The sequence below is a fragment of the Camponotus floridanus genome, unplaced genomic scaffold, assembly GCF_003227725.1.
Source record: "Camponotus floridanus strain SB8 unplaced genomic scaffold, Cflo_v7.5 scaffold10, whole genome shotgun sequence".
NCBI lineage: Eukaryota > Metazoa > Arthropoda > Insecta > Hymenoptera > Formicidae > Camponotus > Camponotus floridanus.
The window spans coordinates 205,113-222,663 of NW_020229215.1; the positions used below are offsets into that span (position 1 = coordinate 205,113).

Sequence of the window (17,551 nt, forward strand, 5' to 3'; positions counted from 1 at the left end):
AAAACGCTAAACTTTTAAACTAAACTCGATTCTCGAGTGACTTCTTAATATGCTTCTTCCTAACCGTTATTAACTTAATTTAATAAAATCTCTATGAATTTCAAATATAATAACGTTATTAGAAATGCAAAAATTTGCCATGAAAAGCGGCACCTCATTGACGAGGCCATTAATAATAATTTTTAAATTGAATTAAAATTGATCTCTCATGCTGCTACCGGTCGTCTCGAGTTGAATCGGGATTGCCATCGAAGATAGCGGGACGGGGAAGGTATTAAAGCTAAAACGGGCCTGCTCGTCGATCGCGCGCGCGCTGTAAATTACAGGCTCCGCGATAAAAGTTCGTGACGAGTTTGAGGAGAGGCGATGTAAATCCGCTATAAATAACGGCGGCAAAAAGCGAGAACCGGCGCGACGGCAGCCTTCCCGTCAATATCCGGCGGTTGATGGGAGTCTTGTCGTCGCCGATGCGATTAGCCCGACGCGAGCAGATTCTCTCAAATTTGTTTCAGCTGACGAAGCGTCGAAAGAAAATCGGAGTACCCTGCCAACTCGAGCCTGCTACTCGTGATTCCGCGCCTTAAGTAAAGCCGTTAACGCCTCCTCTACGCAACGGGCGAACGGAGCAAACACTGTGTTAACGCAGTGTAAACGCATCGCTCAAAGTGGTAAATTGATGCTCTTGACCCGTTGATAATGCACGGAGGTCTCTAACTCGTTTGCACGCGCGCCGCAAACCCGGTACTGAGCAATTTAGAGCTCTCGTTTCTCGGAGAGACACGAGTTTGCGTTTATTTGAAGATACGCATTGCAACTTCTCGTCGGTAATTTGTTTGTTTTTCATAGAACTTAAACCTCTTTATATTCTCTACGCTACGTTAGGGATCTTAGTGTTTCCAGAAATTCTACAAATTTATATTTATATTTATTTTCCATTTAATTGTGATTCAATTAACGCATGAAATGAACGTTTGCAGATAAAGAATTAATATTTTAACAAAGTATTTTTTGAAAAAAAAAAGAGATTCTTTATCGTTCATAAAATTTTTGTACCTTAAAAGAAACACGCAAAATCTTGTATATCTTTGCTTTGGATAATTTTTCCTCCCCTTTATTGTAAAAATAAGAGTTTTTTTCTATTCTTGAAGATCAGTTCATCCCCTTATAATAATACGGGAGGCTGAAAAAAATACTAATAAACAACCTTTTTATTAGTAGAAAATATCCACCTAATTTCATTTCTTTAACTTGTTCCCAATTTAAGAAAAAAATAAAAACCTAATTTTTACCTCTATTTTTGGAGGAGTGTAACTTCACAGGGATATAGGAGTATATGTTTATGTGAAAATCCCCCTTAATTTTTGACAAAGAATCATCTTCTAAAATTTTTCGCCTTATTAAGAAACACTGTATTTTAACTGTATTTAAAGTACTTTTTGACAGGAAAAAGGATCGTTCATAAAATTTTTGTACCTTAAAAGAGAAACACAAAATCTTGCATATCTTTGTTTTGGATAATTTTTCCTCCTCTTTATCGTAAAAATAAGAGTTTTCTCTGATAGAGGGAACGCGCGCGATGCGTATTCTATCAGCGTTCGCGTGTAACTCGCGCGAATCTCGACAGTCGCATGCCGAATGAACGCGTTCCTTTACGCCGACAATAGGCGACAATAGGATCTATGCGACGAGAAAGATCGCGATCGACGCCAACAAAAGCGTAGAATAAAACAGTGGGAGGATCGTTCGGGATCTGAATTGATAGCGAACTAAGAGAGCACCGCGGGAATGGATCGCGGCATTAAACATGCAGCTGGTCGACGAGATGTAACCCAGCACTGCGATTCGTTTGGCCGCGTTAGATGGAATTTCCGAGTGGTCACCGCAATTCCCCTGAGATTCGTTTGACGCGCACCACTAGAAATTCCATGACGGGAAACTCGCAATTTCAAGTTCTTCCAATGAAATTAGTTTCATCTCGATCGATTCCCTTCGCAGTTTCATGCGCGTCCGGTGTTTTTTAATTATTATTAAAAACATTGTTTTTATTCTCCAATGAAATTCCCGTTTTATATCAAGCGATAAAGTTTATATTCCTTTCACTTCATTCTAGGTATACTCTTATACGTGTCAATATTAACAATGCGCTCAAAATATTTTATATTTAGGGATGAAAAATATTAAATTATTAAGGATAAAGATATTTCTTTTCTCTGAAATATATTTATGGATAATAGATATTTCTTTTCTCTGACATATATTTATGCTAAGAAAAATAGATAATTGATAAAATTATCTTATCCTTGATTAAAAACAAATTTTTCTAACATAATTCAAAAGGATTTTATTTTTAAGTTTTGAAAATATATATTGAGAATTAAAATATCAGTTCTGAAAGAGAACTCAATATAATCGACGACCCAGAGTTCAACGCACTCTATGACAAATGCAATTGTAGACAATGCATTTGTCAAGATACGCATCTCTGCTAAGATACGCGCAATGACGTGAATGAGCGTCATCGAGTCGTCGTCACGATCGGCGTCGCAACTCGATATTGCATTTAGTGCACTTGAATGATGACTGGTCAATGTGCAAGCACAATGCTGGTAATGGGGTGTGGATCTTCTCGAGACACAAAAATCTGACGTGTGCATTAGTGTATGTTAAACGAGCGATACCTAAACTGTACACAATTGACGAGAAAAAAAGAATCATTTTCGCGCGCACCGTCAAACTTCTGTCAGCGGGACTGCTTTAACGTAAACGAAAGTCAATGACTCGCTTGCAGTAACACGCGTTACATCGCTGTAGCCACAAATAGCTGCGAGAAATAGACGGATTATTTAAGAGGAGCTTAGAAAATTATCGATCACCGGAAGCGAACGCACACAGATAAATCTGTTTGCTTGTAATATAAATACAAGTCTTCAACGGAATCCCACCACACATCCATTATCTTTTACTATCCCCTCGTATAACGTTCTCTCTTTTTTTATAATTGTTTTGCTTGACAATTTTATTTCGTTCACAATAAAAAAGTTTAATAATATCGCCTTAGATCACTCATTTGTTAACAATTTTATAAAATTTCAGATAAGTCAAAATCGGCCATATTATGATATATCGATTAAAAATGATATAGTGTAATTTCAATTCGATAACGTTGGCAATAAGGTAAAATCGATAAGGCTGACGAGTACTATAAATCTCTTACAAGTGAGATATTATATGTATCGTGTAACGAAATTTATAAGCGTGCTTTATAACACAACAGCTGTTCGCAAATGATTTATTCGCGGCAAAAATCATTTCACTCGAATTCTACGACGGATTGCAACGAGTTTCGCCTCTAATGGCAAAACGGAATCGACTGAGAGTAGTCGTGCCTCACGCAATTTCCTAGCCGCTACAGGGTCGACCGTATTTCAAATTCTCTCAGTTTACATCGCAACCACCTGTTCGGCACGTCGGTCGCGAGAAACAAGGAGCAACGGGTGCAACGCGAGTGCATCCCGTTTACAGATGCCCGGCGCACGATGTGCAATGTGCATTACTTGCCGCACTCCTTTCCGGGAACGCAATGTGGGAATGTAATAACAGAAGCAACACATCGCTGTATAAATTTCATCTAATTTTATTTATTCTGTTGATAATGTTAATTTTTTATCAATTAACGTATGGCATTATTAGTATTTTAATTAATATTTCATTAAAATAAAAAACGTAAATCTTTAATATTTAAATAAAATTATATTTTTAAAATTCACTTTGTTGCGTAAATCATAAATATTACGATTGAAAGTAAAAATGTCGTATATAAAGATATTTTTTTTTTTAATGTGAATGTGGGACACGAGATTGAGAAAAATTATGCAGCATATTAACGGTCAGTATCATGTACGATTGTATTTAATAGACCCAGATAACGACATGGAAATCGACTTACCGAGTCCTCGATAACGAATTCGTGAGAGGTCCGAGTCGGCGTCTCGACATCCTCGAACCGACAAAGCGCACTGCGACTCATGCATGCATGCACGATTCCATGACGGAGAAATATACACTTGACAATAGCTGTAACCCGCCCATGACTTCAACGCGAAGTTCACTCTTGGGAGATTAATGTTATTCGCGAGTGGAAGATAACCGTTTTATTATACGAAAGAAAGCTAAAGTGCAATCGTGTGAGATTTATTTATTTGATAATTATTTTTCAAAAATATATTCCTTATAAATATGTGTTCTTACTTTAAAAGAATATTTTCTTTTATTTTTATTTTTATTCTTCATCTTTCATACATTATTTTAAAACAAATTTTATATTCATAAACTTTACATTTTTAAAAGTAAATTGTAACTTATAATTTCCGAAACGATTGTTAGAGAGAATTAATTATATACAATTTACTACCTGGACGATTACAATAAATAATTTTCGCCAACGCAATTTCGTTCCGTGTATTTCAGCCTTGATAAAACGACAAAATCACGCAATGTCGATGTTCATAAATGCACGGCCGCGAAAAAAAATTTTCCGATGAAAATAACAAGATGATTACACGTCGAGAGGTGCCATGAACAACCTTTAGGCCCGTTCGATTTATGAATAGTATTTCTTGTATTATGTATATACTCGCGAGACGACTTCATTGCGGTGTTTCTATCTTTAGTCCCGATAGGATGTTCTCTCTTTCTCTTTTGCAAGAGTCTTTCAATATTGCCTCGAAATAAATTGATCGAGATGCGCGTTCACGCGAAATAGAAACGCTCAATTTACAATTCGCGGCGAGTCTGCCTCGAGCATCATTAAAGAGTTCTTTAACAGTCGCAAAGATACAACGCTCTATTAAACCGTCTAATGATATTAATCGGCCCCGCCATCGAGAATTATTAATTGCGCGCGTGGAAAACACGTAATTTTCTTTTAAATCTACGTCGCCACTGATAAATGCACGCATAAGCCTGTGACAAAGATTTTAATGATGAGTTTCATCGTTTGTCGGTTTAATGATAGATGATCGAACAAACAAATTACGTATGCATGCGATACATTTCTATATTATTATTATAAAATAAATTAATTAATTCTTTCCACTCTAAAATAACATATCTATATCTTAATTAGAATAAAGCTGTTATATTATGTTTAAATATGTTATATATTAAATTTAATCGCTTACACTTTATATATTATTAAATAATTATTTTGTAAAAAAATAAAATATATAATTAATAAAATTAAAAAATTAAATTAAAAAATTAAATAAATTAAATAATTATAAATATATAATTCAAATAATTCAAATAAATATATAATTTTGTAGAAAAAATAAAAATTGTAAAAATGGTCACATATTTTTTAGTTTTATGATTTATTGTTTTATAAAATTATCTTAGAATATTTCATATTCCGAAAGTCATGAAATATGTATTTAGAGTATTTAAATAAAGTTATTTGCAATTCTTTCAAATGCACAAGGACGCTTTTACCTACATTTTAGTATTAATTTTTTACATTTTAGAACTAATTTTTTTACATTTTAGTACTAATTTTTTTAAAAAAAATTCTTATTCGCATTTATAGTATATGATATTTCATATGATTATTTGTTCATTAAAAGTGGCAGCTTCATCAGATTCTCATCACGAGGGTCTTTTGCCATTAGAGTACTGACGGATTAAGAAATGCACGGCGCAAAACGCTAACGCGATCCGATTGCATACGAGTGCATCTCGGCGGGATGCACGACGTGGAAACGCGGTGTCTACGCGTATTTCGCGCGTACGGCGGCAAAGATCAAAAGACGTTCGCACGTCGCGACGTGGCACGCCGGCTGCCCTTCAGATTTCTGACACGTTCGTTTTCGAGGCGCGGCTAATGGACGTAAAACGCCGCACACGTGACGTTTACGTATCCGTTCGTCCGGTTGTCGTCGCCGCGCGATTAAGCCCCTTCTCGCTTATACATGCGAGTGCAACGCATCGTAAATAATCGATATTAATCGCATCGCGTTCTCTATCTTGGTTTTAAATTCGCACCTTGCGACTTGCCATCCATCCTCATTCGTTTCAGGTTTCAGGTTTTCGTTCGTCCGACCTGATACGATATGAAGCGTATGTATAGAGAATTGTTATGTATGCATTTTTTATACACATTCATGTTTACCTTTGCGATTGAATTATACATGTTGGAATTTGCAAGTCGTTCGAAAAAATATTGAAAAAAAATCACAAATCGATTTATCGAAATATATAATTGTTTTAGTCACAACACAGCTCAACTAACTAAATTTATTTTTAAATATATTTAGAAATTTTATTTACAAATTTGTATGAATAAATTGTAAATTTTTTTACGAATATAATATGATAAAGATTAATATGACAAATATGATTTTTATAAGAAATTACTTATATAATTACATGTATCAGTTATATACATGTATTCATATAGCATTTATATTTTAAAAACTTATATATGGTTTAATCTTTTTTCTTTTCTATTAATATAATAACATTGGAAAAAAACCTATCAACGGTAAATATTTTTGCGCCGAGTATGCTACATATGCAATATATAAATATGTACAGAGCATTGCAGAAATATTTTTCATGTACAAAATTTTTAATCAGTACAGGTTTTGTAGAGATATCGAATTTTTGTCATGTACAAAATGTTTCAACCAAATTGCCAAGATAAAGAGAAATATCGTATTTAAATATCTTGCTGATTAAATCGTAAATTAAAATTTTATTAAATTAAAATTCGTTTAATATTAGCCGCGGAATCAAATTTTTTTAATTACTCATATCGTTAAAGTATGATTCGCTATAATTGTGTATCATTCAATTATCTGTCATTCTGGATCTCTTAGTTTTTTTCGAAAATAAGTAAATGAGGAAAGTATGTAGATTCTGGAATGCTCTGGATATTGCGGTAAACGATTAGCGCGATTATATATCGTATGTACACGGTACATATCGTATGTAATCTACGGAAGGAAAGCTGTATTCGTGCGAAGTAATCGTGCGCGTATTGATAGACTGGATATAATTATTATAGGGATATGCTACAGTTTCCTTGTTCACATCGATTTTTTTCCCAAGAGGATTCATCCTCTTGAAGGGATTAACGTTATAGGGTGATGCACGAGTTATTACATTTTCACGGGCGTCAACGTCGACGAGCTCTTGAATCACGCTGAATGATTTTATTCGTTGCAGCGTTATAAAAACATATTCGAGATAACCGAAAGATTTAACCTCCCGCAGTTTCGGATCATCTCCAGAAATGGATTCATATATAAATTATTTTATTTTTATATGAATATTGTCGTTATGTAATAACTGACTCATGTATGTTATAGTGATTTGTAAAGATTCGAAAAACGTATATAATTATAATCATTTATCAATTATAATCATCTATTGTTTATAAACATAATAATACAAACATATCTTTATTTTATTCAAATATGAAAATATTTGGTAAAAAAAGATATGTTTACATATTATTACGTGTTAAATTCTGAAATTATGAGTAATTTCGATATAAAAGTGAAAACGGAAATTATATTATTTTTATGATTAACTCTGTGCATTACATTATAAAATATTATACACGTAATCTCTGATAGAAAAACCAAGCGCTTTTATCTCGGTAATACTTGCACGAGATAGCAGATAACCACAATATGGCATGGCTAATTTTTCGCATTTCTATGCTTTGTGTCCGTTTTCACTGTTAAAGCTGAAGTTTAATAACCCCGCTGCGAAAATTTTTATGCGCTATAGTTATTCCGCTGTAATTAAAACAGGAATAATTAGCATTTATTTCGTACTGCAAAGAAATTCCACATAAAGAAGCGGAGAATTTCTCAGAGATTCATATTCTTTCATTTCTGATTCATTTTCCATTTCTGAAAATAATCTGCGTTAAGAAATAATAAATTTTAACAATTCTAAAATGATTAATTTATTCATATAAAAAAATTAAAAAAATAATTAAATGATTTGATAAAAAGAATAATTGTAGAAAAAAATGCTAAATAACATTCTTCAAACAAACTGATACATATCAACTTTTAAATTGTATATCACGTGGTTTGATAACTATAATAAAAATTATATAGTCTACACGTGTATTTTAATTATATAACTACAGATTTAATATAAGTTATCTTTTATGTAATAAATATTTTGTAATTTTTTCAAATAAATAAATATTATTCTAAAAAAATGACAAATTTTACTTACAATTCGAGAACTTTTATTTTTTAAAATTCTACAATTTTCTTATATAAAGTTTTCAATAAGATGATAACGTCAGAATAAAATGAGGGCATAAGAAACGGATTTCATGCGAGAGCACGTCTCGGGAGAAAAAAATCAAATGGAAGACAGGATGCGACCGGGAGAAACAGAGCTGCGCGTTTTTTCGAGAGACGCGGAAACGCGATGATGCACTTGCCTGATCGAAAACCGGTAATTATGCACCGACATTGGCATACGCACGGAATAAAAAAGGAGATGGAATATCGCGAATAACAAGGGCCCCTCTGCCCGAAGCATCGAAAGTAACGAGTATGACGATTGATGTCCGGTTTTGCGGGTGTAATATACACACATCAAGACAATTATTATAAGATACCCGCGTATTAAAATAACCCGACGTACTTGCGGCGCAGAACGACGAGGGAAAAAAGAGATATTCTCTCATTAAGATGAGTTATCGAAAGATTGTCTTTTACTAATAGATGCTCTCTTATTTATTTCATCTTGAATTTCCCTTCCGTACAAGATTGATCGCGGTTCTCGAATTGCACGCCATCATTACGCGGATATTATGCGGATCATATTATGCGAATTTGTCTTTAGACAATTCTAGCTTCATAGCTTAATAAGAACTTGTCAATTAAAAAAAAAAAAAAAAAAAAATTATTAAAAAATTATTTTTTTATAATATAAGAATAAATCATTCTCTTTTGAATTCTCAAAAAAATAGATTTTAAAAAATTTTTAGAATATCTTTACATCATCTTTTTTTATTTTTATAATTTTTTTAAAATCATATCTTTTTCTCATATTATTTTTTCAAGATTCTACACTGCTTTGTGTTAATCATCATATAAATTTATTTTAACAATGTGTGTATACAAAAATTGAGAATATGTATTCTATCATATATTTAAAGATTAAGAAATACGAGATGCTATAAATGTCTCGTTTTAATCGCTTCCTTCACAACGACACTTATAAATTCATCAGTGTTTTATCGAGTATCTCCCGTTTTGCATACCGGCGCCTAATTATATCGTAACTCACTCGCGTGCAGCGAATTACTCTCGATGTATCTACCACGAATGCGCTTCATATTTTGCACGTAGAAAGTGCGTTTTCGAGTAATATCTCAAGCCTGCGTGTTATTCGAAGATGAAGCTCGATGCCACACAAGATGTTTGGCTCCAACATATGTTCAACGCGAATATCTTGAATAATTTAAATATCCAGTTTTGTTTTCAAAAAGTGTAAAACAAGACTTTAAAACCGAAAAAACGAAATCTTAAATTTTTCTCATTATTATGTTAAAAATATTTTTAATATTTATATTTTTTTCTTGCATATTTGATATTTTTTTCTTGCATTTTTTAATTTTCATATGATGAGTTAAAGAACAAGAAGTTCATGCCAATTAAATTTAAATCATGTAATATATTTAATACATGTATCATATCTTCAAATTGTATATTCAGATAACTGAATGGTTATACTATATCGTTCTATTTTCAATCTATTTTGCTTGCTATTTCCTTGTTTTCGTTTTGCGTTAAATGTATGTATTTTATAGCACTTTTATCCGCATATTTGTGAAGGTATCTTACTAACATGCTTAGAATACATATTCTAATACTGGAATAATGTCGTTACTTACCCCAGATCCATCCTGATCACAGTTGATCGCCAGCAGCATCGTCGATGCGAAAATCCTGGAAAGATGCACAACGAATCATCCTCCGATTTTCGTGGACGGTCCATGGAAGATTCGTTCCGAGGCTCAGGCCATCCTGCGTAAAAGAAGAAGGGCAAAGTTCATTATCAGACGAATGATATAGAGAGCGTAAGGAAGGACGCAACAAATCACGATGGCCGCGTCGGCGGCGAAGGGCAATGCGTGAGGGACAGGAGGCGTCGTTTGGGCAGACCGATCGCCTTAACTTTCAGAAGATTAAGCTTCCCGTTTTTTTTCTCGCCCAAACGTCGCGACCAAACTTTAATGCGCCATCCGTTGCCGAACTGGCGCTTATTAGATTCGCTTCGAGTTCCACTTAAAGTTTTACGACTTGCTTGAAAACACTAATGGTTCAGAACGTCAATGATCCAGTAATTATTTCAACACATGTCGTAAATATATGTAGACGTTAATGAATAAAAAGATTCGAATAAAAATATTAAATATATGTGTTTTTTTTCTATAGACAATATACTATCATAATCGTTTAAAACATTATAAATAAAAAGAACGACATACACACTTAGTAAACTGACTTAAAATTGATGCTATCTAAACTGATTAAATATGCTAATTATGTATTTTCTTATTCTTATATACGATAATACGATTATTTTATTAGAAATTAATTAGCAAAGTTTCTTTTGATAATTTAATGACTCTACAGCAAATTATAAGCACGATTAGCATTATTTATAATTAGATTATGTTAGAAAAATAAATTGATATGAAAATTACATCAAGACTGCAGATAAAGTTATTGAAGTTATTTTAAATATCGAGAATACAATTCTCGATATTTGAAATAACTTCAATAACTTAGTACATATATATGAGCATCAAGTATACATATAAATTAATATTAAATTTTAAATATATATTTTCTGTTAGACGATATAAATTTAAAATTTAACATTGACCAAAGACATAATAGAATTACGTAAAATTTCACGAAATATGTATTATCAATAAACAATCGATATATATCTCTTTGTCGCTTAAATAGATATTCTCTGTAATTTTGCTTGTCGCGGAAAGTAATTTATTGCGCGGAAAAAGAGCTACAAAGTAGAAATAAAGATCCGAAAAAAACAATTTTTAATTTTTGTGCTTTTCGTCGCTTTGATTTCTACTCAAAATGTAATCACACTTACATACTTTGATAGATAGTCTTGATACGTTCTTCAGTTGTCAATCGTGGACATTAATTAATCGCACAAGCTGATAATTGTTAATAGGAAATAATTACGTTTCATATCTTTTAATATATGCTCGTACGTACTTCTTACGATCGTGTGTCATAAATGTGACAACATACAGAATATCTCGCGCTGATACCTGCCGCTCGAGTCTCATCGTGAATGACAACAAAGCGATGTAAACAAACACTGTACGGTAACGCTGTGGAATTCAGAGAGTTCCCCCTCTTTGCCTCCCTCTTTCTGTCTCTCTCTTTTTAGTGAAAATATGTTCAATAATACAGTATATTAAATACAATTATATTTAATACAATTATATTAAATATATTAGAGATTTTAATATAATTCAAAACAGCAATCAAATCAAATAACCAAGTATAAACGACCAAGTATAAAAAATATAAGCGAATAAGAGTAAAAAGACATTAATTATTAATTTCTTTTATCTTTATAAATTATAAAATAATTTTAAAAAATAATATATAATAAATAATATATAACTTAATAAAAAATTATAAAATAATTTTTTATTAAGTTATATATTATTACAATATATTATATATAATTAAATATTAATAAAATTATTAATTAATTATATAGCTTACACTTTTTCATTGATTTGTGACTGTTCATACTCATTCTCTTGGTATTCTTTTAATACAACAAAGCCCTGAATATATAATTATCGCCATGTTATATGTACCTTTCTTGTGCGAAAATATGCAAGTAGAATTTTCATAATTCCCGAATGTTTTCCAATATGTAATCTCGATTCTATTTTAGCTATTCTATTTTAATCGGGAAAACCATGATATGCGCGATACGTGAGAGCACTTGCGGAAAAATTGGTTAGATAAGAGTCATAAAGGCATAATTTACAGCACTGATGTATTAAGTCACTATCCGACGGGTATAAAGAGGTGTCTATGTCGCGGTTTTCTGATCGCGAGACAGCGTATGCGATTCGTTTGTGTGAACAGCTGCGAAGAATATACATCGTTTCGTGTGTATATGCAAGAGAGAGAGAGAGAGAAAACCAAAGAGAAATACGGCCCTTTGATAAATTACGTTACGAAAAATTCACGGTAAATTCGTCCCAGTCCTCCTCCTACGTCTCGTGTCCTCAGAGTCGTCTTTCCGTCGACGTGCTTGGCGTCTTTGACTCTTTGTCCGCCAGACGATCTTTGAACGCGTGAACACGTTCGAAGATCACATACATAAGATTAGCGTGAGCATTATACCGATCGTATCGAGAAGCAAAATAAATAAGTCATATGTAAAATACTTGAGAAAAAGAATTTAAAATGCTCTGCCGCGAAAGAAAAGTGAATAAAAATGTTATATTTATGAGATTATATTTTAATGCGATGCTAATATTTTTCGACATCAAATAATTACACAGAAACATTTTTTTTTAAATTGAATTTAGTTTTTTTTAATATTATTCTCGTATTAGCATATTTTTATGGAGAAACAATATTTTTCGTGTCTCCAAAAATCAATTGTACGTCCCTTTAAATTTTTCGCTTATATTTTATAATCTTGCAATTTCCATATTAATCGAAAAATTCACAAAAATTAATAAGACATAATTCATATCATTAAATTTTCTTTACAAAATATAAACGAACATATAAATTTCCTGATTAGGTTAAATAGTGCCCCTCAATTTCGGAGCAGCGCTTTATATTGTTCCCTCGTCACTCACCGTCGTGCCTGCTCGCCTAATCCCACTCGACAGCGCCAGCAGCAGGTGGATCTTCCGGCTGGATCCACGTGGCATACATGTCCCATATAAAACCCTCGCGCACCCCCGCGTGCAAAAAGATCTACGTCGTACGATCTCGATTTGAAATTCAAAAGAGCACAATTATTTTCTTTTTATGGCGTTAAAAAAACCGCGTCACTGACGATTTCAAAGAGAGAGGGCACAGGGGGCGAGGGGTGGACACGCGTCAAGGAGGCACGTCAAGACGCGTGTACGCGCGAACGGATCGCAGCTTCCGGTCTCCGCGTGAACTTGCCAGGAAGGACGGACTGCCGGGCGTGTGTGGCGCGTACGAGCGCCGCCGCGACAGAAATGATAGTGGCGAAAGTGGGAGACTCTCCGTGAAATATATAAGTCCGCGGGACTCTGGTGGTGGACCACACGAGTGAGCGAAGAAAGGAGGAGGAGGAGGAGGAAGAGACGCGCACGCATCGCATCCCTTGGTGCGCGCACCGGTTGCGCATCGTGCGCTGCATCGTGCGCTGCATCCCAACATCCCGCGAGACTTATGGCAATAATTCGACGATTAACCCGTGATTACTCGCGTTGCCAAGCACATGCTTAGCTTAAAAATAGTACGTTTGTAAATGTTTGAATTATTTATAAACATACACAATAAACATACACACAGATACAAGATCTATCAACAAGGTTTATCTGGTTTATTGACATTTTTACTTTATTTTATTTTATTTTAAAGAAAAGAGGAACTAGATAAATATATAGATTTATATATTTATAATATTTATATATATCATTTATATTATTTATACATAATATTTATATATTTAAATATTTATATATCGTGTTTTTTATATATTGTGCTGTGAAAAATAAAATTTTAATATCTATATATTCTTCATTTTTATTGAAAATAAATTTGTGTAAAAAACTTCTCTTTTCATTTTTTATTGAAAGCAAATTAAATTTTTAATCTTTAAATTAAATAATAACTTTATTTATATTTTATTATCATTGATTTCAAATATTCACTTGCAGTGTAATAATATTTTTATTTCAGTTATATATTAATATAATATAAATAATGTGATAAATTTTCTTTCATAGATGCATCTCGTATTTTATCTTAAAAGTATTCCCTTAAAAAGTAAAATATTGTTCTATATTTCGATATATTTATATTTTAGATACAACACAATTATATTGCAACATGTCGTATCTCTTTCTTAGGAGATAGCACAGAGAGGATCATTCAAAATGAAATTTTTCACTAGCAACGTAAACATTTCTACACAAAACAGAGGCGCACGTTGACTATGTTATCACTCACTATCACGCCCATTTACCGGTGAATCTCATCTAGATAATTGGAAGTATTGTTTAAAATGTTATCTGCGCGCTAAATAGACTGACGGAAATCCCGACGTGCCCCTTTTCCTTTCTCGCGCGCCCTTCGCTCCCGGTTCAACGAACTGTAATTGTGGTACGGATGGGACCGTAAAATTTCTACCTACGAGATTAGACTCGTGCTTTTCCTTTATCATCCCGATGTAACGTTGCAAGGAGAACTGCCCGAGCACAGCGTTCCCTTTTTCTCTTTGTTTTTCCGTCCGTTCTTTTTCGTTTTCTCCTAGTCGCGCGTCGCTAATCGTTCGCGAGCTTTTCTTTTTTTACTAGCGCGACGGATCGCACGTAAAATACTGTGGCGAATTGCGACGGAGCCGAGAGAACTGGAAGTGTCTTATAATGCGATACAATGTAATGCAGAACCAATTACGTTGGACGATTAAGTCCGGTAATTAACTCACTAGCAATCAACGTCCCTTGTGAATGTTGAACATAGCTTTTTTCACAATGTTCAATCTTAAAGTCTTTAAATTTCATCTTCTTTAATAAATTAAAGTCTGAAAAATGTAACAAACGTACCAACAATAATGTAGAAATAACATAATAAATTTTTAAATGTAAAACAGAAAGTAACCGAAATAATGAATAACAAATGTAAGTAGATAAATGTAAAAATTTAAGATATAATATAAAAAAATATGTATCTTAATTAAAAATAAGTGAATACGATAAATAAATAAAAATTGAAATTAAAACTTTTCAATTGTGATTCTGTGCAATCAATTAATGATTGAATTCAGATTGCATTCTCCAACTTAAGAGCAACATCACTAAATAAATATGGTATACGATAATTCGAGGAACACTTCAAGCATTTATTTATTTTCTGTCGGATATAACAATCCAGCCAGTGATATACCAGTAGCCTGCACCCTTGAAGCATTAAGCTTTTTTACCGTACAATGGACTACAGTTATTGCATTTTACAGCATATTTAATATTCTTAGAGTCACAGATCATAAAATATTGCAATATATTAATACGGAATTTTTAACAAAATTACTAATTTGAGTAAGAAATAAACTATAAAATATAAAAAATATAAAATTAATATATAAAATTAATATAAGTAAAAAATAATATATAATTTCTTTTAATTTAAATACTTTTTGTGCAAATTTATATAAATATTTATATTAAAATATGCTGGACGTGACAATATATAAATGTATACCTAACATCTGAAATTAAAAAAAAAATTATAATTTTCTTTTTTTCGATTTTAGTACATATTATCGAATTTGTGAGTGCGTTTCGTCGAACGATCGACTCTCGCTCGAGTCTGTTAACAAAGAACCAGTCATGGCGATTATATGTCGAATGCTATTGTAAAATGCGACATCCATAACCATCCTTCGAGGTGGTCGGGGCCTTCGATAAAAGTTCAGTCACGCTGTGATTTATTAATTATAAAGCATTGTGATCCGCGCGAAGCCGCATAGTTGCGGTTTCACGGTGATAAAGCAGCACGCAGCGCTAAAGATTTCTACCTCGAAAATAGATTGCCTGATCGACGCTAAACACTTTCGCGATTTATTTAATACATTGGCTTTTAATTGATGAGTTAATATGGAATACACTTTTTTTATTATCTTTCTCCCTTCCAAAGATACATTCACATTTTTAAAATTCCAATCTTAAATTTCAAATCCTAAAAATCAAATTAGAACAATTATGAAAAATATTAATGCATACTCAAGATAAGGAATATAATATCTTTATGCATTATAAAATTTAAAATATAATAATATTTTTAATCTTTTTGTTAGAAATTCTAACAAACTAAAAAGAATTTGAAATAATAAATGATTATAAATGTTCGTTGCATAAATATAAATAATCGAGCTTAAGAAAATTATTAGATAAAATAGAATAAAATTGCATTTCATTATAAAGCGATACATACACATACAAAATGTACACTTAATTAAGTGAAATATAAACTGGGTAACAATCAAGTTTGAAATTAAGATGACATTAGAGAAGTTCAGATTAAAAGAAATCTTAGATGACAAAACAAGCAAGAGACCCACGATGCTTCATTGCCTCGTAGGCCCAGATTGCAGCCCGTATGTTTAGCCCAATAGCTCCTTAACTGGTTATATCATAGTCTTTCAGGCCGTTTCTTATCCCAAACTTTATCAACATTTACATACTGAACGCGTGTATGAACAATAATTTATGATGTAACGTGATAACGTGATAACGTGATAACATACAAAACAAACAGTAGGTTATTAAATCAATCTCTTTGATTTAAGTTAACAAAAATTATTATTTTCAGTTATATTACAATATTATAATATGTATAATTTATTATATAATTTATCAATTCTGATTAATTTATTACATATTTGATTAGTTTGGAAATAATTTTATTTATCTCATTCTCTGTCTTAAAAGCGTTTGCCAACAGTTGTATAATTTAATTTCAGTAAATTATATTGCACAATAATACTGACTTAATTAAAGAGGAGCATACGTAATTTCGAGATAGATTTTGAATCATCTATTATATAGGATGGCGCGTTTATTGCAATCTGAAATGATTTATTGACATCTATATTTGCAAAGAAACTTTTACTTTCATCATTAAATCGTCGACAAGAACAACTCTCGATTTTCATATCTGGTGTTGAACCTTTCGCCACGTGGAAAATTGAAACCGCAACGTCATAAAGCCACCTCGTTCAAACGAGCAAATATAGTGAAACTTGGAGAAAAACTGACTTCTTATGACTTCCATTAACCTCCTGAGAGAAATCGCGATCGTTTGCTATGCCGATAATATTTCAAACAAGTTTGTATTGTAATTTTTCGAAAGTGATATATACGTCTAGATTGTCGCGTAATGACAAAATACCGCATGAGATTAAAACGCAGTCACTGATTAATCGTTAATTGATTATCATGTTTTAACGCAGTATGATAATTTACACACGAGTCAATCTAAATAATTAAATCGTGATCGACTGAGAGAATTAAATTAATCGCTCGGAACAACAATATAATAATAATATAATTAATTTGTTCAACTAAAAGAACATTTATTAAATAGAAATTGAATGATATTAAACGTGATTTCGTTATTATTGCTTTATTGTCAGTTGACAATTATTGTCTAATTATTTAAATTTAGACTGTTGATCATGAATTATTGCATTGTAGCGTTAATTTATTGATATCGGCGAATAGAATTTGTATACA

The 17,551-nt window shown here is 32.4% G+C and overlaps 1 protein-coding gene across 4 annotated transcripts in view; it reads right to left on the reverse strand.

Moving 5' to 3' along the window:
• LOC105255339 (ADAMTS-like protein 4) overlaps positions 1 to 17,551 on the reverse strand; it is a 71,179-nt gene that overhangs the window by 40,786 nt on the left and 12,842 nt on the right. For 2 of the 4 annotated variants that reach the window (XM_011264571.3, XM_020028810.2), the window contains exons 1-2: positions 12,917 to 13,303; positions 9,932 to 10,064 (exon numbers count right to left, since the gene is read on the reverse strand). In XM_011264571.3, the coding sequence (XP_011262873.1) occupies positions 9,932 to 10,035 (104 nt within the window). In that variant the 5' untranslated portion in view covers positions 10,036 to 10,064; positions 12,917 to 13,303. Of the gene's footprint in view, positions 1 to 9,931; positions 10,065 to 12,916; positions 13,304 to 17,551 lie in introns of those variants that run through there. The other 2 variants (XM_011264566.3, XM_011264568.3) reach the window with 2 other exon arrangements.